Here is a 25,006-nt window from a genome sequence, read left to right on the forward strand (position 1 = left end):
ACCAGCCCCGCCAGGCCAGCGCGCGAGCAACACTCTCTGTGACTCAGCAGGAGTCACTGCCAAGGCTGCGCAGCCGCATGCGCGAGAAACACCCACGACGGGGGGGGGAGGGGTGTCTTGCGAGGTCAGCCGGCCTATACGATACGCATGCGTCCTGAGTGCAATTATGTCACGAGACAGTCGCCTGCGCGCGCGCGCGCCTGTCTGGGGAGGGGGAACAGCGCAGCACGTGGCCAACTGCGTGTCCTTCCGACGAGTGGCCCTTCGCTTCTGATGTCACACTGACGCAAGAGCGTAATATTGGAGAGGGACGTATCTTCCCTCTCCCTCCCCGTCTCCCACCAGGGCCTAACGCGCCTCTCCTCGCGGCGCAGGCGCAGAGGCCGCCGCCGGCTCTGGCTTCCATTCTATTCGCAGGGCCTGCAGGGGCGTCGCGTGAGGGGGAGACGCGCGGCCGCAGCACCGCCCGCCTGCCGCGGGCCAGTCACCGCCGGCACCATGAAGATCTGGATCTCGGAGCATGTCTTCGAGTAAGGGCTGCGCGAAGGGGGGGGCAACGGCCGCGGGCCCACGCGCGCGCTGTGCGGGGGATGAGCGACCCGGGTAGGGCCTGGGCCCGCGTGGAGAGGCTCGTTTCCCAGCCGGGGCGGTGTGAAGAGCGACGACGGGGGCCCGCCGGCACAGCAGCTGCCGCTCTGTGGAGGCAAAGCCCCTGCCTGGGGGGCTCCCTCAGCGCCGCGGCCCGGAGACCCGGGGCAGCGCTAGCAGCCTGTGGCAGGGGATCTGCGAGGGCCGGGGGGAGAAGGTTCTTGCCAAGGGGCCCCTAGCTAGTTGTGGGTGCGCGGCGTAGGAGGCGGGCGAGGAGGAAGAGGCGAGCCTCGAGCTCCGCGGAGCTGCAGAAGAGCTGTGGAGCTCGCAAGCTTGTCCCTTCCGCCAGCAGCCGTCGGTCCAGTGTAAAAGATCTCTACCGTTTGGGACGTCGGTGACATTATCATGGTCTTACATAGTTGTTAATTCAGGTGGGGCAGTGGTTCTCCAACACCATTGCTTTGCGACGCCCTTGTGACAACAAAAATTGCTACACGACCCCAGGAGGGGGGGCCGAAGCCTGAGTCTGCCTGAGTCCCACTGCCCAGGGCGGAGTCGGGGCGCAAAGCCTGAGCCTCACCTTCCCGGGCAGGAAGAGGTCAAAACCCGTGCCCCAGGGCTTCATCTCCAGCCAGGGGGCTTGTAACCTGTGCCCGGCTGCCTAGGGTTGTGGGGCTCAGGCTTCCCCAAGTCCCAGCAAGTCTAAGCCAGCCCTGGTGACCCAATTAAAATGTGGTCATGACCCACAGTTTGAGAACTGCTGTGTTACAGTAAAGCCAGTAATTAAGAAATCTGCAATACTCTGGTATTCCACAAATAATTGTTTGGTTTGTTTAGGTATTGTTTCAACTGAATATGTTTTGTACCTGTATTTTTAAAGCAAACTGTAAACTGCATCTTTTTTGTTATGTAATAGAAAGTATGACAAACTAATGTATGTAATTTATAAATATGTTAATTTTGATTTATTTTGTCAGCCACCCCTGGGAAACAGTTACAACAGCTGCTATGCAGAAATACCCAAATCCCATGAACCCTAGTGTGATTGGAGTTGATGTACTAGACAGACACATAGACCCCAGTGGAAAGTTGCATAGCCATAGACTGCTCAGTACAGAATGGGGCATGCCTTCTATCGTAAAATCAGTAAGTACATTATTAGAAGATGAGAGAGAGTACGTATGAGTTATCTCATTTTTATAAATAATCAAAACAGTATATAATTTACAATTCAGCTCTTCTTGGGACAACACAAGGCCTGGGGGATCATACGTACTGCACCATTCCTTAGTGCCATCCCATGTCCCTATCTCCTTTACAATTATTTATGTCCCTGTGGCACTAGGCGGGAGCAGTCACTTTACCTATCCTCAAGCACAGAAGCTGCTCTTGTATCTAAATCTTGCTTTGTGTAGGCAGGTGGGGGTAAAGCCCAATATGACCTTTCATGTCTTATCTTGCAGCAACAACTCTTGTATCTTATTGCTTGGTTACTTGAAAAGCAGCAGCAGTAGTAATCTGGTTAACAGCTGTTCTCTTAAGGTGTCCTGTTCCTAAAAATGGCAAATTTGTATTGGATTGTCAGGTACACTGACATTCTTCTGCTATGGTTTGATCCTTGAAGTTTTGTAGTATACTTTGGTCCTGAAAGGTACATAAATCATTCCCAATGTATTAACATGGCTTTCCTCATGATAAGAGTTTCTTTATTAGCTTAGCGGAAGAACCACATGCTTCCTTATTTATTATCAGTTATAAATACCCCATAAATTAAGATCAGATCCCATTGTTGCACTTTACATAAACATTGTCAAAGACTGTTCTTGCCTCAAATTCAAGACAGACAGACAAGACAGACAAAGGTTGGGAGTAAGGGAGTAGTAGTATTTCCTTTTAATAGCTAGTGCTACTATTTTATGTTCTGGAAGAATAAGGTTGGACTTGGGAAACCATGCCACTTATTTCTCATGTAGTTGAGAGAACAGCATTCTTCTGATTTTTTGTGATGTTACTTTTAAATGATTAACAGAATTCTGTTTTGTAGGTAGTAGATAATATAGTTTAGACTATTGCATACTTTTCCAAAGTTTAAAAGGATGTTAACTTAAATCACATTTCAGTATAAACTGTTTTACCTGCAGTTGTTAAAAGTAACACAGTTGCTATAACTGAAAAGAATTATAGAAAAATTATTTTATTTTTCCCTGCACGTTTGACAACTGTCTATGGACAAATTCACCCTTTCCACTGTATAATCATTCTGCAGCTTTTTTGCAGCATAATGAGCGAGAATATTTTTCTAATAGGAGCATGTGGTTTTAAAACTGTCAGAGGGAAGAACAGTGGGACTTCTAGCTTTTTTTTAAAATTGGTGGATTTCAAACTGATGGCGTTCTTTTAAAGAAATTGAATTAAATTATACCTATTATTTTAAGCAGGAAATAAATACCAACTTTGTCATTTTAAGGCTAGTTCCATTTCTTACTCTTTATTCAGTATAATAATGTTTACTTTGATGTTCCATAGTTTGTTGAAATGAAAGGAAAAAAGTAAATACAAATCTTTAACCTTTTCAGAATAGTTGCTGCAGTGTGTTTGCGTGTATAATCTTGGGTATCTTTCTTGTAGCTCATTGGTGCTTGCAGAACAAAGACATATGTTCAAGAACACTCTGTAGTTGACCCTGTGGAAAAAACAATGGAACTTAAGTCAAGTAATGTAAGTATTGTAATTTCTTTAATCAATAATACTAGAAAGTCACTAGTTGACTGACATGTTTAAATTGTATAAACAGTTTGAAAGAGAAAATTTTATCTTGAAAATAGCATACCTCATATTCTCAACCTCCTATAGCCCCTTATAGTAAAGGAACTTTTTTGCCAGCTTTATGAAACACCTGTACTAGAAATGATTAGTGATTAGCATATACAAAGCATCCCACCTTGTTTCAAAAATTCTTTTGTCGTATTGCTGCTACCTTACTGTGTAGTACTTTGCTCAGTACTGTATATCATTTGTACGTGGTTGTTGTTAAAATCCTTTTGTGATCTTAATATATGGAGATATATCTATCTCATAGAGCAGGAAGGGACCCTGAAAGGTCATTGAGTCCAGCTCCCTGCTGTCACTAGCAGGAGCAAGTACTGATTTTGCCCCCGATTCCCAAGTGGCCCCCTCAAGGATTGAACTCACAAGCCTGGATTTAGCAGGCCAATGTTTAAACCCCTGAGCTATCCCCTCCTCAACAGTCCTTGACAGTGTATGCTGAAGGACATAAGAAGAAAAAGTAGTTTAGCAAGCTTGAACTTCAGGATTTATTTCTTTTATGTATGTTTATACCAGTTTCATTAAATAGTATTTCAGCTGTAATTTTAGAGTATTAAATTAGAATACCACATTGAAGGATGGTGTTTAAAATCAGATATTTGAGTGTTAAGGTCATAGGTTGTTCTAGTTGTATTTATTGCATCTTCTTAATGAAGCTTTTTTATTTATTTGATAAGAATCTAACTCATTTTATTCCATAGATTTCATTTACAAATCTGGTATCAGTAGATGAGAGGCTTATCTATAAACCACATCCTCAAGAGCCAGAAAAGTAAGTGCACGTATATTTGTCTTCAAGATTTCACCTTAGAAGAGTAAAATAAATTTATATTATCCTTAATGGCATTGCTTCTGCAAATCCCCACTGTGAGATTGCATGCCCTTCCCTAGGACAGTGGAGTCCCTTTCAAAGCAGCTGTTCAGGAAGTGAGCATATGCCCCTCTGTTTCAGCATTTTAAAATGAAGGGTATAAAAATCCCTGGTCTCTCAACTATCTCTCATTTCCAGAGTCCTGTGTTTTTTACAAATATGAAATAAAATGAAAAACAACATATAAAGCAAAAAACTCACCCTGCAGCTATGTCTTCTGTCCCAGGGGGCTGGGCCAGCTCCTTGCTCTGGGGTGTTGCGACTTGGTGCATGGTTTCTCAGTGCCATTTCAGGTTTGGCCCGGCCACCCCTCTGTCATCATGATGCCACTGCCAGGCGAGTGCTTGGCAGGCTTGCTCTGTGACCTCCCTCAGCAAGATCCCTCACCCCTCCACCCATGTTGATAAAGTGGATAAAATTAAATAACACAAAATTGCAGGAAAATAAAATGAAAAATTGTTTAATAAAAGGAATTTCATGGGTCTCTAATCTTTTTTTCCCATCAACCTGAGTGCACACAGACCATACACCTGTCTGCATCTGGATTTCTTTTAGACTAACTAAAGTAATTGTAGATCAGATTAGCTGCTCCTTTTGGGAGAGCTGTGTTATCATTTTGTAGCTAGTAGTATTCCACAGCCCCCTCCTGGAAGATTGGTGCTGCTAGTTAGTCTCTCTCAGTGGGAATATGTCCTGGCAATGTCATAAGGGAGGTGACTTTTGGTCTTTGAATGTAGTCCATCTGCAGATCCATGTTGACCCTCCCTTTTACCCTTTATTATGGAGAATTTAGGATTCAAGAAGAAGTAAGGGACTTTTGTGGGTGGGTAGGGGTTACTGTATTTTATTTCTGGAATGGTGGAACAGAGAATCATGCACACCCAGCCTCACAGCAACATATCCCATTTCAAAACAATTAGTCATTGGGGGGAGTGTGTACATGCTTTTCTGTTCCAGCATTCCGGAAGCAAGAGAGAGAAACAGTTTTGCCAGGTAGATCTGTGGAAGAAGGGCATTTGGAGGGTGGGGTTAGGAGCTATTTTTATAAAGAATAATTGTTTTTATAATGTGAAAAAATAAAGGGAACTTTTCTTTACTCAGAACCATTTTGACTCAAGAAGCAATAATCTCTGTGAAAGGTGTCAGTGTCAGCAGTTATCTAGAAGGATTAATGGAAAACACTATCTCTTCCAATGCGAATAAAGTAAGTATGACTCCTACATATATGTTCTATGACTTCTGGCTTCCTGATTTGTGGAGTTAAAAAAAAAAAAAAAAAAGCTAAGTGTTTTGGTTTTTTTACATTGTTCTTATTGCATTTAGTTTACTTTTGAAAAAGATCTGACAGCCTTCTCAAAAGGGATCGTAGTGTGAATCATTTCTTGAAATACAGATCCTGTGATAGGCATCTCCACACTCAACCTCTCAATCCTGATTCTGCATCTTCCCTAGCGTAACAATAGCACTTTGTTAATATTGTCCTAACATTTAAAATGACAAAATAAAAATAAGCATGTTTTAGCACGATGGGTGTGGCTGCTTGATCACATCCCTCTGAATCTTTTGGGTTTTTTCTCCTCGTTGACTGTATGTATATTAGTACCAAGTATCCTCATGCTGCCTGAGCTAGCATCTCCAGGTTACTTTGAACTTTGGTTCTGTTCTATATGTTTACTATTCCTCCAGTTCAAGTGCCATCCAGAATTTTACATCCAGCAGATGTGAAGTAGATGCAAAAAGTTGCTGCTTTTTACTGCAACTGGTCAGCTAGCCTCTGGAAATCCAAACAGCTCCTGGACTGCACTACAGCAGTTGGGAAGCATAGGCTTGACAGAAGCAACTTTGCAATCACAATTTAAGCATTGCTAAACTAAACAAAATCTTTAAAAAAAAAAAACAACAAAAAACTGCACTTATTTCCTTGATACTTTGATTGTTCGCTTTATTTGTTGAAACAGTGTGTGTTGAGGTCTCATTTAATTTACATCTTCAGTTTTATAAAAACTAAATTCATCAACTTTTGGTTTGCTAAAACTTAATTTATTAGTTACATGCATGGTCTTCGTCACCCCTACCTTTTGATATTGTCATAGAATACAGAACTTTGGGAGAGACAAAATGAAAAGGCAGTAAATAGAAACCTAATTAAAGAAAATACTTCACATAGTATTTACCTCAGTACAAAGATGCTCTGCACATTGTTTCATGTAACAACTTAGGTATAAAGAACAGGAGTACTTGTGGTACTTTATGCTCAAATAAATGTGTTAGTCTCTAAGGTGCCACAAGTACTCCTGTTCTTTTTGCGGATACAGACTAACATGGCTGCTACTCTGAAACTTAGGTGTAGTTTTAAGTCTTTTAAAATGGGGAATAAGAGACATGTAAGGCTTTGTGTGGGCCTCCTGCATGAGGATAAATTTCAGCCATAGAATATAATCCATTGTATTTGCTGGTGCCAGAGACAAGAAGACAAAACTGGATAATTTTATTGTCTTTTAGAACAATTTTATCTATGGCCCCTCTAATATTTCTCTCTCATAGTTTTTATAATAGTGCCCATCATTTTAGTTATGAGTGTCTCACAAAGAATTTGAAATCAAATCTGAACAGCTAGAGACCTAATTTTCCTCCTTGCCTTCCCATCTGTCAGTCACGTGAATTTTTTTAATCTGTGTTTATGTGAATGTTCTCTTTTCTCACTGTTGTGCTATTCATTTTCTGACTTTCTTCTTCCTTTTTTCTATATCTTTGTCTTCTTTCTTGTGGTTTTTACTGCAACTATAGGAGAGAGAAACTGAATTGAGTTTTCACTTGAGTCTGAAAACTGTAATATTTGTGATAATTTTAATCTCTGGTGGAGTAAACTCTGAAGCTTTGGTCCTGTTCTTGAGAATGCCCTGTTTCGTCTTTCTCAGTAGCTTCGTCCTTGATGTTGACAGCATCATGTTTCTAAGGACTGTCATTGTACACAGAATTTGTCTTAAAAAAACAAAAAAAACCAACCTTGGGCCAGTATCATGGAAGGCCTTAATTTAGGATTGCAGCTTTTGAACTCAACATATTATTCTGCTAAGAGCCAGTGTAGTGAGAAGTCCATGTATATTAACATATGGAAATACACAGACAAGACACCCAAGGACTCTTCCTTGTATTTGCACTTTGCAGTAACCATACAATTATGATTAGCGCACAAGTGTTTGTAAATCTCAGATTCAGCTGATTTAAAGACACTTGACTTTTTTTCTTCAAGTCCACTACAGTAAATTAAACTCAATTTACAAGCAAATCAGTTAAATTTTCAGAAAATGTATTCTGTGCTGAAAGAAAATGCTATACCTTATCTTCATACGTAACAAAGTGGTTCAGTCCCTTTTGCATGCAAAACTCAACTCAGTCTTACCTATGGAATTTCAGTATTATTAGGGGATGCTTGTGACTAAGTATATAGTACAATACAGTTGTTCTGACCTGGAGCTTCCAAAGACCTGGCTCACCTGACGATTTGGGGTTTTTATGTAAGATGTGGTGCATTCTTTTAACCAGTTTTGGCTATCATTAGTATCAGCTGTTGCTGGAATCTCAAACAACTAGGTGTCCAAAAGGATTCCAGGGGTGTGTGAAGCTATAGCTTGTGGATTATAAAATTGTGTGTGTATGTTAAGCAAAAAGTCACATTGTCTACCTTGTATACATTTTGTCAAGACCTAACTACATTTTTGTTTTCTGTCAGTGAATACTAGCAGAAATTAATTTTAGATTTCAAATCCAGAGTATAAAGAAAAAAATGTTTAACATCACCTAGGCTCAAATAAAATTAATTAGCCATGGTCTTTCATAGCTTAGCCCTATAAAGGTTTTAAAGGGAAGTCTGGGACTTGGGAGAAAGATCTTCTGGTTTGCATGAATAGTGGAGGTATATCTGTGCTCACTCTTGGCTCCCCTGTTTCAACTGTTTTGTTCTAGCTAGTCTTCAAGAAAATATGATGCCTTGGCCATTTTCTTACAGACCTTTCCTTTCTTCATAAATATATGAATACGTGTTGTTGTTTTTTAATTGCAGGGCCGTGAAGCATTGGAATGGGTAATCAGTAAATTGAATGCTGAAATTGAGGAGTTCACAGCTTCAGCAAGAGGAAGCATGAGGACTTCTATGGCAGCGGCAGCATTTGTAGAGAAATAATAGTGAATACAGCTATATCAAGTAATAGGTCTAAGTGAAATAAGCAAACTAAAACTTCTCTCCAAGTTGAAATATATTTATTCTTATATTTGTTATTTAAAGGCATATTTGTATATTAGGTAGTTTTTAAATTAAAACTTGGAGAGAAGTTACAAATTCTTGTGACTGAAGGTTATGTGCTGGGGCTTCACTAACGTGTTAGTTTCATTGGACTGAACGTTTGTTTCAAATGAAATAACCTCCTAATATTCAGAGCTAATTCCTGTATTTAATGAACACTTATATAGAACAGTTTTTATCCTAGGTAAGGTTGCAGATGTTGCAGGAGATAGACATGTTAGTGAATCTTACTTGGGTGGAATTTAGTGGTTTGATTCATGAACTCTACCTCTTTTGGGACCAAGCACATAATTAAGCAAAATGTCTTGTTCTAGCAAAGTTGATGTTATGTTTGTCTTGGGCAGTTGAATCATATAACTTGATTTAGATGGAAGTTTTATTACTTGAAGTCTGAAGTATAAATGCATGTTTGTATAAAAATACTTGTTTTGAAAACTGCTGTTAAAAAGTTATTGGATAGCTTAGCTAAAACGGTACTTTTAAAGTTAAACAGCATCTTAAAACTCACAATAAAAGTCACTGAATAGTTTTGAATAGTGTACTTATCTGCTGAGGCCCAAGTTGTGTCCTTAAATATGAAGTTGAGTGTTACATGCCAATAACTGACAGAAGAATTTAGCCCTATGTGCTTGCTTATTTTTCATCCACTGTCACAATACAAAGGAAAACAATCTCTATGCAGAAGAGTACTGTAACCACATGTGCATTTTAACATGTAATTTTGTAGACTATTAAAGCTTCATAGAAAAGTAGAAATATATTTTGAAATTCAGAAGAAAAACTTCCTTGATGTTATTAGAGGAGCTTTGTAGAAGTGAGACTGAGATACTTCCTCATATGTTTACAGGAGTTGTTACATTGCTAAACATGTTTAAAATGTTGCCTAATCATGCTTCAAAAATACTCATTAAGCATGGCATCACAGACTGTTTGGGTGTCCTTTAATTTAAACACAATATTTTGCATTTAATTTTCTATGTAATGCTTTGTGTGCCTCCTTTTATATCTTATTGAAATAATTGTCTGCTTATAAACAAGGCTTTTAAATGAAAGACGGGAATCAGAATTTAGAAGAGAGTTCGATAATCTTGTCTCTTGGTACTGGCCACAGATTCTTGGTGCTGTCTCATTCTTGAATTCCCACAGCTTATTGCTAAGGGTCAGATTTTTGCCAACTGTACTGAAGTCAAGTACTATATTACTCTGCAGATAATTCCGTTGGAATCAGTGAATCAATCTCATAAAATAAGGTCTTGTCTACACTGGCTTGCCTACATGGCTTGTGTAGTCATGGCACAGCTAAAAAACCCACTTCCATGAGAGGCATAGCTACCAGCACTAGGAGCATGGCTACCAGCACTGGTGTACTGTCTATACTGGCACGTTACAGTGCTGAAACTTTCAGTGCTCAGGGGTGTGTTTTTTCACACCCCTGAGCGAGAAGGTTGCAGGACTGTAAAGTGTCAGCGTAGACAGGTCCTAAGGCACCCATCAGTGGGAGGGAAAAGTGCAAAATGTAGCATTAAAGAAACAGCACTGATGATTTACTGGTCGGAAATCCTGACTTCTGGTGCCATAAGGGTCCATTTGGCATTTCAGACCAAATCCTAATCATATGTTGTTTTGTGTCATTTTTCAGAATATAAGATGTCACCTGTTTAGTATTTTCTGTTATATGCCATTTTTCTGTGATACTAAAGTTGCATATTGAATATTGTGTGTTAAAGTGACACAAAACTAGATCTTTTCTTAGTTTAACAGTGCTCCATATAGTGGGAACACAAACTTCAATAAGATTTTATATAGAAGAAAGATTGTATATATGTGTATAATGCAACAAAAGAAAATGTACCTATTCAATATTTTTCTACTTAAACGTATGAAGTTTTAATTTGAGACTTAGTTAGTACATTTGTAAAAGCAACTCAAATCCATTAGGGGTTGTGGATTTTTTTTACACATGGAGATTGTTCGTACAACTGAAATTATATTTCAACTAAAGATTAGTAAATGTTGCTACTTGATCAAATTTCTGTAGTCATAATGTATCTTGTGATAAAAGTTGCAATGCTCAAATTAGTGATTAGAAACTTTTTAAATTTATACCTTTTTCTCTTAAACCTAGCTTAATTCTGTGCATTTTAAACTCAATATAAATTTTCCTCATTTTGCCGCACTGTGGACCAACTAACTTGAACTGGCAATATTTAGTAGGCATTTGAAGGGTTTTGATTTGTTTCATATTTATTCAGGCTTTTGGACTCTTCCTGAGCAGGGTAGTGCTTTTGTGTGTAATTTTTTTTATTTTAAATAAAATTGTTGTTGAGTGTTGGCTAGTTGGTAAGAAATCAATCAGGTCGTAAGACCTTATATGCCCTTTAGAGTAGCAGTCAGTTTGAAGGCTACTGATTCTTTTCTTCACTGTTCTGTAGCGGAGGGAGAACACTGAATGCAGGGGAAGAGACACTCTGCTTTTTAATTTACTTATTAAATAGCATATCCCCAGATTTACAGAGGCATCAATAAATTAAGCACAAACAGTTCCTATAACCTTTCTGTACTGCCAAGTCTCTTTTCTGTAAGACTACCATGCATTAACCTGCAGCCCAGTTCCAAGTCCATTGAAGTCAGTGCATGTTTCTTAGCAATATCTGCTCACCTTTCTTGGGGTTAACAGAGGGAACTGACGTCATAGGGGCAGTGCAGCCCTTTCTGCCCTGAGCTTGTGACCTCCAACAAGAACTACTTTCCCAAAATTTCCCAAAGCTCCGTGGCACTGGGGGTAATATCCTGCAAGTGTGACTATGGAGAGGCAATATTATGAACCACAATTACCATAATAAACTCATTCTTTTTTTATAGCTGCTTGCTTTCTCTATTGCCCTGGCATTAAACCCTTGGGTTATAGAAAGCTGCCCTGGGACCCAGTTTCTTAGTTCCTAACCAGTCTAGGAACATGTTTTTAAAAAATGTTTTAACTAGTAGGCTGGCCAGACTTAGAAATGGGTTTAGGTGAAACCATTTTTAACTGCTTTGAGAGGCTGGCTTATTCACAGGGTGAGGCCATTCATGGGAGAGGGAGCAAGGAAGGAGGTGGTAGACTTTTCACCATTTTCAGTGGTTTGCTTTGGATCTAATAGGCCCATTTATCTCCTGTGGTCAAGCTGTTTTTGTGCCATGCCAACTGCAAAGTCGTCATAAATAGTTTACCCAGGTAATGGATGATTTCCTTTGCTTAGGAGAAGTACTGGTTGGTGCAGAGTCTCCGGAGTGGCTCCCGAGCCACTTCCATCCAGCTCCCAATGTAGAGAGCAGCCAGGGCACCCTGTATTTAGCTGGCCCACAGCTATTTGAATGTGGGAGGGGGGAATGTCAGCAGCTATCTTAATTTACAGCAACTCTGAAGCTGGTTTATGCTGGATACTGCGACTGGCACACAAATGACTTTAGGCACAAAAGTGACTTAAAGCTACTAGGCTGACTAGGACTTGCTGTGAGCATAGTGAGGAGGATCTGGTCCAGAGTTTAAAAATTCCTAATTTGAACCAGGAAATCAGGTATCCTTAATAAAGAGCCATATTGTGCTATCAGTTTTTAAGCAGATCACCATTATTGAGTTCAGTAGGAGTTCTGCTTCAAAGTTGCTGCATTATAGATTCAGAGTAAATTTTTAATGTAGGAGTTGTGAGATCCTAGGGATGTAATGGTCAAATTTATCATCCTAGATAGGCCCCAAATCACTTTTCTCCTACTCAAAACTATACACTACAAGTCTACACTGTTACAATAGTTTAATAGCAATATTGTGTGTATACAACAAGCAAAACTATACCGAGTCACTCAAAGCCTGCCAGACACCTGTACACTGGCTGTGTGAGATTTATAGACAGGCCCTCAGAAAGCAGCCAGAAAGAAATTAAGATAGGCCAGAGCCCATTCTGCTCGTTATTGGTTCCTCAGTGTTGTGTGCTCACTGTCTGGTATGCAGGTACATAACAAAGCCTAGCATATTATCACCATCACTTTATATTTGTCTTCTCGGTTATTTTGGATGCAATACTGTCAGATTTTTCCTGGTCTGTTTCCACAGCATACCTTCTAGCACAGGGGTTCTCCAACTACAGGTTGGGACCCTATGGGGTCATGAGCTGTCAGCCTCCACCCCAAACCCCGCTTTACCTCCAGCATTTATAATAGTGTTAAATACATAAAAATGTGTTTTTAATTTATAAGGGGGGGGTTGCACTCAGAGGCTTGCTATGAAGGGTTACCAGTAAAAAAGTTTGAGAACCACTGCGTCCTGTACTGAGGATTCCTGTTTAGAGAGACCCAGTAGAGTTCTAGTGGGTTCTTTAATGTGAGTGAAGCCCACTAGTGCTGCTGTAGTTAATCTTATTTGAAATTTACATTTTAAATTACATTTGGGACTATGATACGTTGGCCAGTTTAATCTAAGGTCCTACAGAAACTTACTATCTAGGTTGTTACCTCGCTGCTGCTATTTTCAACAGAATTTATAATCTGTTCAATTAGTTTTAGTCCCCAAGAATACCTTTGACTGCTCATACTAGCTAATCAAGGATATTGCCTTTTAAAATCTTGCTCCTACTGTATGGCTGAAGGCTGCACTGTGTATTTAAAAAATTAATAAAAGAGCAAAATGGTATTTTTCTTTGGGTTTAGTGGGATAGTTCATCTGGGGTTTTGGAGTTTTTTTTGTTTTAGTAAACAATTTCAGTATGGGTGATGTTTACTCTTCCCCCACTGCATCATTTACATAGGCTTCAGGGGGGAATCTAGTCCAGAGTTCCAGTGATGGAGTCTGCCCCCCTAAGCTTTTGGGGTTTCCACATAAGGGTGGCTCTAGCAAACCATCAATTCCTGATTTCAAGGACAGTTAGGTGCCTAAGTACCTTTGTGAATCCCACACCTAAGTGTCTTAGCTGCTTTTGATGAGGCTCTTAAGTCACTTAGGTGCTTTAGAAAATTGTACCCATTGTTATTTACTATCGTCTGTAAAATGCTTTGACATTTACCGAAATAAAAATCCTATATTATGTTATATTACAACAGATTGTTAAATATATTTTAAATTAAAAGAACAAGAAAAAGTCATTAAATACATCATTTACAATAGTTATTTGTAACTAGTAAATGTGGACTGAATCTTGACCCACAATGTCCTTATTATGCCAAACTTAGGACTCTCTAGACAGAGAATAGTCAGCCAAGGCTGCCAGATTGTGTCTAATTTGCAGAGTGGACAACTGAAAATTAAAATTTCACTGCCAAAGTCATTTTTACTTACAGTCTAAACCAGGAGTTGAATCCAAATCTCCAAAAGTTAAAAAACACCTAATGGGTTCATCCACATCACTAGCTCATCTCCAACATCTAGCTCTGTAATAGAAAACAATACAGAACTGCAGCCTTACATTAAAATTGTAGATAATTTCAGAATACAGTATTATGTACTAGTGCTCCATCCTTAGTGCTTCACTGAGGCAGTAAGGGATTTACCAGAAGATTACCTGTATTTTAATCAGCATGGCATGATTTCCAGTAGTTGAACAGATTAGGGTCATCTTCAGGAAGCCCAGCAGAGCTTTAACAGCAGAGACCAATGTGGCTCACACTAGGGAAGAAAGGTGACAAATCCACAGCTAGAGAAGGTATGAAGTATGTTCTGTGCAGTAATGGCTATGCTTCCATTTTTCTCCAATGTGTGTCATTTCACAGGAAAAGCAGAGTAGCCTTGCCACTCTAATGCAGAAGAGACACAGTGAAGGGACACTGGAATCTGTAGTGTGTTGGAAATCGTGTCAAAATTGGTTTTTCATTGTGTTGCAATTAGCTTAGTTATAATCATTTGTTTTCTATTGTAATGTGCATGTGTGAAACTTCTTAATCTGAAGAGAGAGTCACAGAATGATGGATCCTTATTCATTAGATGGGAAAGGATTTCTCAGAGATGGTTCACAATTTTTGTTGTTTCATCGAAGTGTGCAAGGGAAGAAGGAGAGTGAGCATATTTATATGCTCATCATAAATATTACTGAAACCTGTGTGGGAAGAGATTTTCATGTATTTTGTCATCCTGATCCATATACTTTGTACACTTGATAAAATGACAGTTATATTGGAGGACCTCTAAAATCACGGCTTTATTAAAAATAAATGTAAAGTTTATTTGGTAATTCAGTATTGTTTAGGCCTTATATTGTTGCATATATGGATTTTATTTTGTAGAATGAAATATTTTTCATATTGTGCCAAATTCCTGTGGTCCTTAGTCTATATATGCTATGACTAAACTGTTGACTTCTCTTCACTAAGAAGCAACCTTAGTGGGAGTGATGTTAAATCAGCTATGCGTGTGTCTGCACCTCAGTCAGACAATGATACAGACAAAGTTCAGTTGTGTAACCACTTGAGAGTGCATGCTTTACATGTCCTGGCCCATTATACTGTGTTAGAACACAACTGTGAGTGAATATATGTTTGTAATGGTTTTTTTTAAAATACATCTGTTGCCATGTGTCCCATCATGACAACTGGTGTCAGTAAGATTGGAACTGCTGACTGTCTTGCTGTGCAGTCTTGAGGGACCAGGAGCAGGGCCTGCAGCTGTAGAATTTTCATCTTGTGATCTATCCCAAACTATATTGAAGGCACCATTCTGAACTATAATCTGAAGTTTTCAGCTATACGTTGCTTATGTTCTGTTGCTTTGCTGAGCATTTCCCAAACTTTGTTCTTACTCTGGGATTAAAATGGATGTATTGTCTATTTATCATAATTGATCTCTTCAGTATAGTTTATTAAGGCAGCCAGAGTGCCCACAAATTAAAGATCATCATTATTTTATTAAGAATTACACCCAAAGGAAAAATAACAAGTGATCAGATGGGACCACTATATAAAATAAATAAAAGAGCATAATAGAAGCTGCCAGACCTTTTCAATACATTTCTTAATTAGTTGTGAGGAAATTTGGAATGACATTGGCCCCCCAAAATAAACCAACACTTACTGCTGAGAGATTTACTATTTTCTTTTCCATTTCTATTAATGTCCTCAAGGAGATGCACTTTGCTGAATTATGCTGCCTCTCTCAGCATTGACTCAGATCAGAAAGAAATGATCCATCATATCTTTATAGTGATAGGCCAAGTAGGACTCACACTTGCCATTTACAGCTACGTTTGTTTTAACTGTAAGCCTTTAAAAACCTATCTGTCTGCAATGGCATTTATTCCACTCTAATCACTGAATGCCCTGTGGTATCTGGCGTCCAGAAGTTGAAAAGAAGGTTTAGTAACTTTCATTCTCTTATTTTATTGTTTTATTTTAAATCATCAGGCCAGGTGATGAGCTTGTGTATGTAACAGGAGGGTGTTTGGAGGATCGTGTGCTAAGATTTTGCACATACTATGGTCTAGGGACATAGATACACTTAGAAAAAAGACAGATACATACTGATGCACAAATGCATTTACTTATCTGGGATTCTGGGAAATGCTAGTATTCTAAGGGATAATGCTGTAAGCTTATAATATTAGAATTTAGTTGATTAAAATCCCAGAGTGAAATCTGTGTTTAGTTACTTTCAATAGTAATATTAATTGGTTTTTATGTTCTCATTGTTTTATATTTTCTTAGCATTTTAATTGTTGGAGAGTTTTAGCTGAACCTGCCTAGGATTGTATAAAACATCAATCATTTTGTGGATTTACTTGGCTTTTCAGTCTCTTCAGCCTCCCTGTATCTCTGTGGACTCACCTTTTTGGCCTCCCTGGATCCCTCCATTTTTGAGTCTTCAGGCTCCTTAGAACGCTCCAAACTCACCTTTTCAGATTCATTGGACCTCTCCACTCTCAGCTGCTCAGATTCTTTGGACGTCTCGAGCAACACTTCTTCATCGTCCCTGGACCTCTCTAATCTCACCTCTTCATCTTCTCTGGACCTCTCTAGTTGCAGCTCTTTGGCCTCTCTGGATGTCTGCAGCATCACCACTTCAATTTCCTTGGAGCTCTCCAGTCTCACATCTTCAGATTCCTTGCAACTCTCCAGTCTCACTTCTTCAATCACATTGGACCTTTCCAGTCTCACCTTTTCGGGCTCTCTGGACCTTTCTAATCCCAGCTCTTCAGTATCCTTGGATCTCTCCAGTCCCACTTCTTCTGCCTCCTTGGATCTCTCGAGTCTCTCATCTTTACCCTCCCTAGACTTCTCCAGTCATACCTCTTCAGCTTCCTTGGACCTTCCTTATGGAATCTCTTCACCCTCTCTGAATGTATCTGATCTCACCTCTTCGACCTCTTCCTCCACTGCATCACTAGACCTCACTAATTTTAACACTTTAACATCTCAGCGTTCCTCTGATTTATCCTTATCAACCTCTCTGGATGTTTCTAGTCTCATCTCTTCACCCTTTCTGGACCTCTCTGACCTTACCTTTCAGGATGCCTCTTCTCTCACCTCTTCAGTTTCTCTGGACCTTTCCAATCTCACCTTTTTAGAATCTCAGGACCTCTCTGTCAGAGCTCTCTAAATGAGTTCCTGTTTGGGAGAGTTCTATAAATTGTACTCAGCTCTGGGTATGAAAACAGTTTGTACAGCTCTGTAGTGGTGCCTTCCTTATGGCTGCAGAAAAGTCAGTCATTTATGTTATAGAGTTTTTGTAGAGCTCTGCTTTTATGTTCATACACTAAGCCTCATTCTGTCTCAGCCTGCTACCTCTCTCAGAGCCCTGCCTCTTTTTAAAAGCTCATATTGAATTTTCATCTTCTAACCAAGATCAACAGATGACAAAAGGGCTAAATGGTCAAATAATTGCACTCAGTGTGCATGTCTCCAAAACTTGAGCAAAGTGTGCACAATTCGAGGCAGGTAGTATGTCACACTGATGTACAGTGAGAGGAAAGACATGACAAAAGCGCAAAGCAGGATGAAAAAAATAAAGACCAAAGAGGAAGAGGGAGAGACAGAGCCATAAAGACAGGCACGGGATGGAGTGGGGAAGACAAAGAAAAGTAGAGGAACATTTAGTGGGATAAAGGTGCCCAGGGCGTCTAATGACCTAATAAATTGCCTTGGTGGTTTGGGCAACACATGAGGCATCAAATGACCTTGCTTGGAGCTGTGGTATTTATCAAATGAAATCACCAGGTGTAACAAATCAAAGCAACCCTAGTTTAAAAATAACCCTTCCTTCTCTCCCATCAATACTAAAATGACTTAGCAAATAGAACAGTTAGCTGTGCAACACCTAATTTGTTGGCAGGATTGTCACAAACATAATGGAGGTGAGCATATTCCAATGCTTCCTGGTATCCTGCTCTTGTTTGTTTTGTCACGGATACTACCTGTTCTTTCAGGAGGTTGGCTCAGTTTGTTGGGTTTGATATTGACTGATTGACACTCTCTCTAGCTGCTGTGCCCAAAGTGCTGTGTGTTCAGTAGAAATAATTGGTATTTCTGTAGTAATAGGTTACTTTTTACATGCTGGAAAACTATTCCAACTTGCCATGTATGCCTCATAAGTAAGAGAGCAAAAATGACTTGCAGAAAACCAAGCAAGACAATAAACACATTAAAGAAGATTGTTGTCTTCTTTTATAATAATTTTTGTGGAATTATTATAGGAGAAATTGTGAGATATTTTTATTTTATAAAAGCTTTTAAAAATTGTTTGACTTCAACTGCTGCATTTGTTGCCAGCAGTTGAGTAGACCCTTAAAAATCAGCAAATTAATGGCTGGGGTGAAATGAGCTGGTCAAGGTCAGTCCCATGTAGATAACACATACAATAATCACTAGTGGCACTAATTTGAACCCTTGCTAGCAATCGCAATGGAAAAGTCAAGTAGGGAATGTGCAGGGAGAGAGGACTCACCCTTCCAGGCTTATAGGGTTTTCAGGCACGCTGGTGTGGCAAAATGGACACGTTTTCACTTTCACTGCCTTTGCTGTACATGCTGTGTAACAGACTGTATTTGTGCATGAATAGATGTCTTTAGGCCTGTGAATCTCACATCTTTCATCAGCGTTATCCACCAAGATCAGGTTTGGATTTTGGGGAAGCTACGTTGTCATTCTTATCATGTATGGATTTTTTATTATCATGGTTTTTAGACCAAGTTGAAGCTCTAATGCATTTGGAAATGACCTGTTCTTTGCCATGTACAGGCTTCTGTGTCTGAGGCAGACACACTAATAAGTTAATTGATACGTTTACTGGACGGATTTGCCAAGTGGTGGTGTCCTGCTTCTCTCTGATGGAACGAAATAGGCTTTGCTTCCAACATGGACCATTGAAATGCTGCTTTTCTGGCAACAACTCTGAAACGATGAGAGAAAGAGGCTGGTTTTCAGATCATGCCCAGTTTAAATCCATCTCCACAGCACTGTCTCTGCCCTTTCCCAGGACTCCTGCACTGGGAGCAGGCCAGCATGCATATATCATCTCAGGAGGCAACTAGCAGTAAATCTGCTTGAGGCTTCATGTCATAGTGGAGCCACTTCACATTTGAGAAGTTCACTTTAAAGACATTCCAAGGGGCAGTCTATGCTCAAGAAATTTTTGCAATGTAGCTTCTATGGAGACAGACTGCAGCAATAGCTCAGAATAGTCATGGAAAAACAGCGCATCTGCATGGATGGCACAGGTCTTCAGGGATTCCTAACACCTGTGTTGATCCAAGAGGATCCATAATTTTTTGTTTTATTTTTGGGGTGGGGGACTCACATGCACATACCTCAGTGGAACAATTCCATGGGTCTGATCCAAGGCCCACTGAAGTAAATGAAATGACTCCCATTGATTTACATGAGTTTTGGCTTAGGCTCCATTAGGGAAGCTCAGAGATTCATCCTCAAACTTCTGACCTTCAATTTGCAGGAGGGCATGCTTGGATCCATCATTTTTTTTAATAGTATTGTTATATATGTAAAGTAACCCACTATTTTCAGGCCACTGTAGAAAATGATTAGATTGGGTTTCTTTTTAGTGGTATATATTTTCCCTCCTTTTCCATGTCTATGTTTAGGCAAATTATGAGTATAGTTTTCAGGAGTATACACAGGAACGGCGCCAGGGGTTTGTGCGCCCTAGGCACATGGCCATTTCGCCACTCCGCGCGCTGGTCCCCGTGGCTCCTCTGGAGCTGCCGCAGTAGTGCCTGCGGGAGGTCCATAGGAGCCGCGCGAGCAGCTGACCGTCCGCAGGCACGACTGTGGCAGCTCCACCGGAGCCGCGGGAGCAGCCGACCATCCGCAGGCACCACTGCGGCAGCTCCACCGGAGCCGCCTGCCGCCCCCTCCGGCAAAATGCCACCCCCTAATAATGCCGGCGCCCTAGGCGATTCCCTAAGCCTCCTAAATGCAAGCGCCGGCCCTGAGTATACAAATATAAAAAAGACAGTTTTCTTTTGTTGTATCTAAAGGAGGACCTTTTTAAAGCCTCCCTTTCCCAAGGATGAGGTCTCAGTGAGTGTGAGAGAATTTTAGGGTCTGCAGACACCTTTGCTAACAATTTTCAGCTCTTCAGATATGATTATCTTGGTATGGGTTATGTGCATTTTATAAAAGTATATTCTCAGATGTTTGCTTCAGCTATATTTTAGTCAGTTGTAACCTAAAACTTACTGAAAGGTGTTATATAAATGTAAGATGTCATGTGATAATGAATAAGACCATCCACTGTTTTCCAGCCTTGTAGAAAATAATTGTTTATTTTGTCTTAACTTTTGGTGATTTTCAGGCAAGTTATTGGCAGTGGTTTTAGAAATGAATAACCAAAGCCCTGATCCTGAAACTGGTTCCCTTTAGACAGACCTCTGAACACATATAACACCTCATTAATGTTTGGAACATTATGCAGGTCAGAGGTCTGCCAGTCCAGAGACAGTTGCCAGGATTGGGGCTGCGATGTCTAGGGCTAACAACCATGCCAAGTTGTTGAACATTAAACAACATTTTTATAAAAATATATTCTTCAGGGAACACAGTCAACTTGAAACCTAGTCAGTTTCAAGAGAGTTCTGGAAGTGGTTCTGCATCCCACACCTCCCCTTATATCCCCTTCCCCAATTTTAGTGGTTTTTCTCTCTGGTTGCTGTGTTAAAGACCCACACAGAGCAACAGGGGATATTCACAAAGGCCCTGATCCTACAAGTTGTTCCCTGCAGCTGGGCCTCATGTCTCTATGGAACCCTGAATCAGGTCCTAATTGGCTATGGATCAGGGAAGAGTGGAGCTGGCTCCCACAAAGCATTCTTGAATGCACCAAGAAACAGAAAGGGAGGCGTGTTTTCCTCTAATCTCCTTCAGAGATCTGTGGTGTCAGCTGGGGCAGGAGTAGGTGAATCAGATTTCAGACAGAGGTGTGTGGGGGAGGGGGTAGGTTAACGGTGCCCACGCGGGGTTATCATGTTCCCACAACCTAGTCAGGGCTGTTGAGGTGGATTGACCGGGGCTTGGGCTGCCCCACTCGGGGCTAGCGCTGGCTGCAAACTCCGGGCTCCTTTGGCAGCACCGAGTGAGAGTTCAGCCCCCAAGGCCAGGGGCTGCCTGCAGGGCCTCCGGACGCGCCATGGACCCGTAGTGGGCGGGCAGTGCCGCTGCTTCACCGCGCCGCGGCGCTGCCAACCCCTGCAGCAAACGGGGTGGGGGCGGGGGCCAGGTCACTCCGCACTCTGATTGGCGGCACGGAGGAACCGGGTTGCGATTGGTGGGAGCAGTTAGTTGGCTGCGATTGGCCGAGTTCCTTGAGGGGATATAAACTTTGATTGGCGAAATGGGACGGTTTCCGATTGGTTACCGGCGGGTGCTTGGGCCTTTCCTGTTCCGGCGCGCGCTGACCTTGGCGCCTAGGGGTCCCGGAACCGCAGCCATGGTGGCGTACTGGAGGCAGGCCGGGCTCAGGTACCGGCTGCTCGCGGCTGGGCCGCGCCTGCCTTATGCCCGTCTCCTGGTGGGGAGCGGCCGCAGGCGGAGCGCTGAGGCCTGGCTCGGAGCAGTCTCAGGCGCTACTAGGGCAGCGGCGCCTCCGTGGCCGTGAGCGGAGGGTCTCAATAGCCCGGGCGAAGGTGTGCGGTGTAGCCCTGGGCTGTACCCGCCTGGGGTCCAGGCACGGCGGGGAGGAGGCCTCTGAGGAGCCGAGGTTGGGAGCCAACTTGGCCGCTGTTAGGCTGGGGAGCGGTCCCGGCTCGTGGCACTGGAACAAATTCCATAGTGAGGTGCTGGAAGCCATTGAACGGAACTAATAAACCCTCTGTGTGATGGAAACAATTTCAAGCAAGGCGGTGCTGCCACGCCCCTGGGTTCAGCTCTCGTGGGGCCAAGGGCGGGAGCCAGTTTCCGCCGTGCGATCACATCCGCTGTTGTGGCTCACCGGGCAGGAGGGTGCTCTGCTGCAGGCCCTCACGTAGGGAGCTGCCCAAAAACATGGCAGTACAGTTGTTGCCAGCACCTTCGCCTGCTCCCAGCAGACCTAGAATCCCTGGAGCTGATTATGTTAATTCTTGGGGGTCCACCTGTTTTTCATCCTGTTTGTTTCCTCTTTTCAGCTACATCCGCTATTCCCAGATCTGTGCCTATGCTGTCAGAGCAGCGATGAAACCACAATACAAAGCTGAGGCAGAAAAAGCTGCTGTGGCCACTATAAAAATAGTGAAACCTAAAAAGGAGTAAGATGTAAGTAAATAGCATGGGAAGGGTTTTTTGGATCCCTTATTATAGGTTCCTAACTTCTTCTCACGGTGATATTGAGGAATCTTCTCATATTACTTGTCAGGTTAACAACAATCTAAAACCTGCAGGTAGCTTGTGCAGAAAGTGTAGCCCAGGTCTTGGTGCATAAGACTGGTTGCATAGGCTATTGAGTAACATGTTGGAGGTGTCTGTAGATTTCTCGGACTACCAGTTGGCTCAGTGATAGGAGGAAACTTTAATTTCAGCTCAGTAAAATGAGATCCTCTCGGCCTTCAAACAAGAGGTTAGGTTGTGGGGACTTTGAGCTCTCTGTGTCTGGTTGGGTTAAACTGGTACAGGCGGCTTAGAAGCTTTTAGCTTGAATAGCATCTTTTTGTTTTCTTTCTCTACTTCATTTGAACAAGACCAAGTGATTGATTTGGTCCCTGAACTCTGCCACCCCACCCTGCCGCCCAGCCTAGCACACAGAGCCAAAGTACATTCCTAAATAACTCTTCCCCAGATGGTTAACAGGCAACTTAATCTCATCTACATTGTTTTTCTGTTGAGCAAATGTTTTGTGCTTGTGAAAGGTGGATCTATTTGTCCCTTCACTTATAAGGACGTATACACTGCAAGCAATTAAAGAGGAGTTTTTCCAGATATCTATGGACTGGAATGACTATGGATAAGAAATCTGGTGTGTACCTGTTGGTTTAGCCTGGCTAGTCAAAACAGACCAAAGACTACATGAAGTCATGTGACTAGAACTACAGTCTAATGGGGATATCCATCTTTCTCAGTAAAGGTGCCATGTTTTTCTCTGCATCGTGTCCAAAACTCCCGTTGTATTTATGTTGCTAGGAACCTTGTTTGCATAGTGTCATTCTTCAAGAAGTTGGAGCAATATTTTCTAAAAATTTGCAGATAAAGGTAAAAACTGAAATACAAACAACTGAATTAGGATCATCTGTTACAAATGTTAACAAAGTAAATAACTTCAGTAGTCTCATTGTTTTTCTGTCCTTTGAACAAACAGGGCTAGATTTACAAATGGAGGCACTCACTTGGGAGGGGGGAGCTCCTAGTTTGAATCCCTGAATTGGAGCAGGATTTGAACAGGTGAGTGTCCTGACCACTCAGCTGTCAGATACCCATAAGTGGGTCTCTTTATGTTGAAGCTCTTCCATGTTGAATAAGTCATTGTCCACTGAGCTAGTGAGAGAGAAAGTGACTCTCTAATTCAGTGGTTGGGGCATTTAATGGGATGTCACAGAGTCATGTTCAAGTCCCTGCTCCAAATCAGGGATTCAAACCTGGATCTCACCTCCCAAGAGAGAGGATTTACCAGTCAGCCCCCAAAATTGCTGTCCCTTTGTGAATGTAGCCTGAAGTAATTAATTTCTCAGGGGCCCTTCTGTGTAGTCTTTCTCTACCACAAGGATGACCACTGGGTGAGGAGGCTTAGCAATTCTAAAAATATGGGGCCGAACTTTTGCACTTGAACTGAGACAACTCTTTTCCCACCTCCATTATGAATAAATACTACTCTTTTGTTTAGAAACAAACTGCAAAAACTAACATCCTGTCTCCTTACAGCAAATGACTTATTACATTCTTTAAATCTCTCATAGGATTGTCCCCATGATGAACTGTATGGACAAAATATCAAGTGAAGACAAGGTCATGGGTCTGAAGATGTGCAATGTAGTCTCTTCATGTTAGCTATAAAATCTGCCTGCGTGCGTAAGTCAACATGCTAATAAACTGAGCTTCTAGTTCACCATGACCATAGCAACTCCTGTGGTTTCTCTTTGAAAGCATGAGTTACTATCTTTGTCTGGGGTATTTACTTTTACTTTTGTGTGAGAGACTAATTGTTAGATTTTTTTTCTTAAAGGAAATTTGAGTAGCTTTTATATTGGAAATTCATGCACCATCTAGTCTACATGTTAATTACTGTAAAATGGTGAATTTGAGGAGTTTAATAAAAGCTGAGGGGAAGACGTTTTTTAAGTCAGACTACTCAACTACTTACTTTCCGTGACTAATGAACAGCTTGGAGACTGGTTTTCAATCTTTACAAAAAGACGTCTATCTCCTTTGAGGTGCTCACAATATTTGTTCTGTGATATGCCTTCACTCCCAACAAATCTACTGCCAAAACCCAGGGATACCAAAGTTGACATTCCTGGTATTTTGAAAGTGAAAAAACCACAGGGAAAAAATAAAGGCACAAATCCAGGTTCTTCACAGGTTACCTTTAAGAGATGATGTTCCCAATTCACTGTAAGCATTAAACAAACTTCTACATTTAATAAATGATACATTTTTGGACAGGTTAATAGTTCTAAAATGTGATATCTAAAGACCAAATTTCCCTCTGAAGATTAGAGCTTACTTCAACTTAACACCTGTTACAGTCTATTGACAAGTGTCATAGCTGTGTATGGAAAGAAATGGAAACTATTCAATTAGGGTACTTTAGCTTCCCCTGAAGGGATTTCATATGTTGAACAATACACTCATACCTTGGTCTGAAGGGAGCTTTCCTATTTCTCTAGATTGTCCTAAAGGGTGTTCATAAGTAACAGTAACAGCATTACTGTTTCTGAGTTTGGCACCAGCAGGGTATCTGCAAAATTATGGGTATCTTGTACATGGTATTTTTTTGCCAGGCTTGCTGAGTCTTTCTTCAAGGTAGTATATTTTATGGGGCAGTT

The 25,006-nt window shown here is 41.2% G+C and overlaps 2 protein-coding genes and 1 long non-coding RNA gene across 3 annotated transcripts; 2 read left to right on the forward strand and 1 right to left on the reverse strand.

Moving 5' to 3' along the window:
- Positions 1-348: 348 nt before the first annotated feature.
- Positions 349-10,920, forward strand: PRELID3B (PRELI domain containing 3B). The gene is given in 7 exon segments (XM_032782616.2): positions 349-530; positions 1,566-1,734; positions 3,217-3,306; positions 4,116-4,186; positions 5,387-5,489; positions 8,349-8,415; positions 8,418-10,920. Coding segments are annotated over 7 exon segments (621 nt in total). The 5' UTR covers positions 349-498; the 3' UTR covers positions 8,507-10,920.
- On the reverse strand, positions 5,557-14,200 carry LOC142047724 (uncharacterized). The gene is made up of 3 exons (XR_012656980.1): positions 14,120-14,200; positions 13,897-13,988; positions 5,557-7,267 (listed from the first exon to the last, which is right to left on the reverse strand). It is a non-coding gene; the product is annotated as an uncharacterized LOC142047724 (long non-coding RNA).
- Positions 14,201-21,416: 7,216 nt separating this feature from the next.
- ATP5F1E (ATP synthase F1 subunit epsilon) lies at positions 21,417-24,072 on the forward strand. The gene is made up of 3 exons (XM_032782613.2): positions 21,417-21,515; positions 22,160-22,286; positions 23,918-24,072. Exons 1-2 carry the CDS (start codon positions 21,484-21,486, stop codon positions 22,281-22,283), a joined length of 156 nt encoding a protein of 51 aa, XP_032638504.1. The 5' UTR covers positions 21,417-21,483; the 3' UTR covers positions 22,284-22,286; positions 23,918-24,072.
- Positions 24,073-25,006: the final 934 nt, after the last annotated feature.

This window comes from Chelonoidis abingdonii, chromosome 14 (assembly GCF_003597395.2).
Source record: "Chelonoidis abingdonii isolate Lonesome George chromosome 14, CheloAbing_2.0, whole genome shotgun sequence".
In the NCBI taxonomy this organism is placed as follows: Eukaryota; Metazoa; Chordata; order Testudines; family Testudinidae; genus Chelonoidis; species Chelonoidis abingdonii.

Coding starts and splice junctions, on each gene's coding strand:
- ATP5F1E (XM_032782613.2), top strand. CDS start 21,484: ATGGTGGCGTACTGGAGGCAGGCCGGGCTCAG. Junction 21,516..22,159: donor TGGAGGCAGGCCGGGCTCAG/GTACCGGCTGCT, acceptor TCCTCTTTTCAG/CTACATCCGCTATTCCCAGA.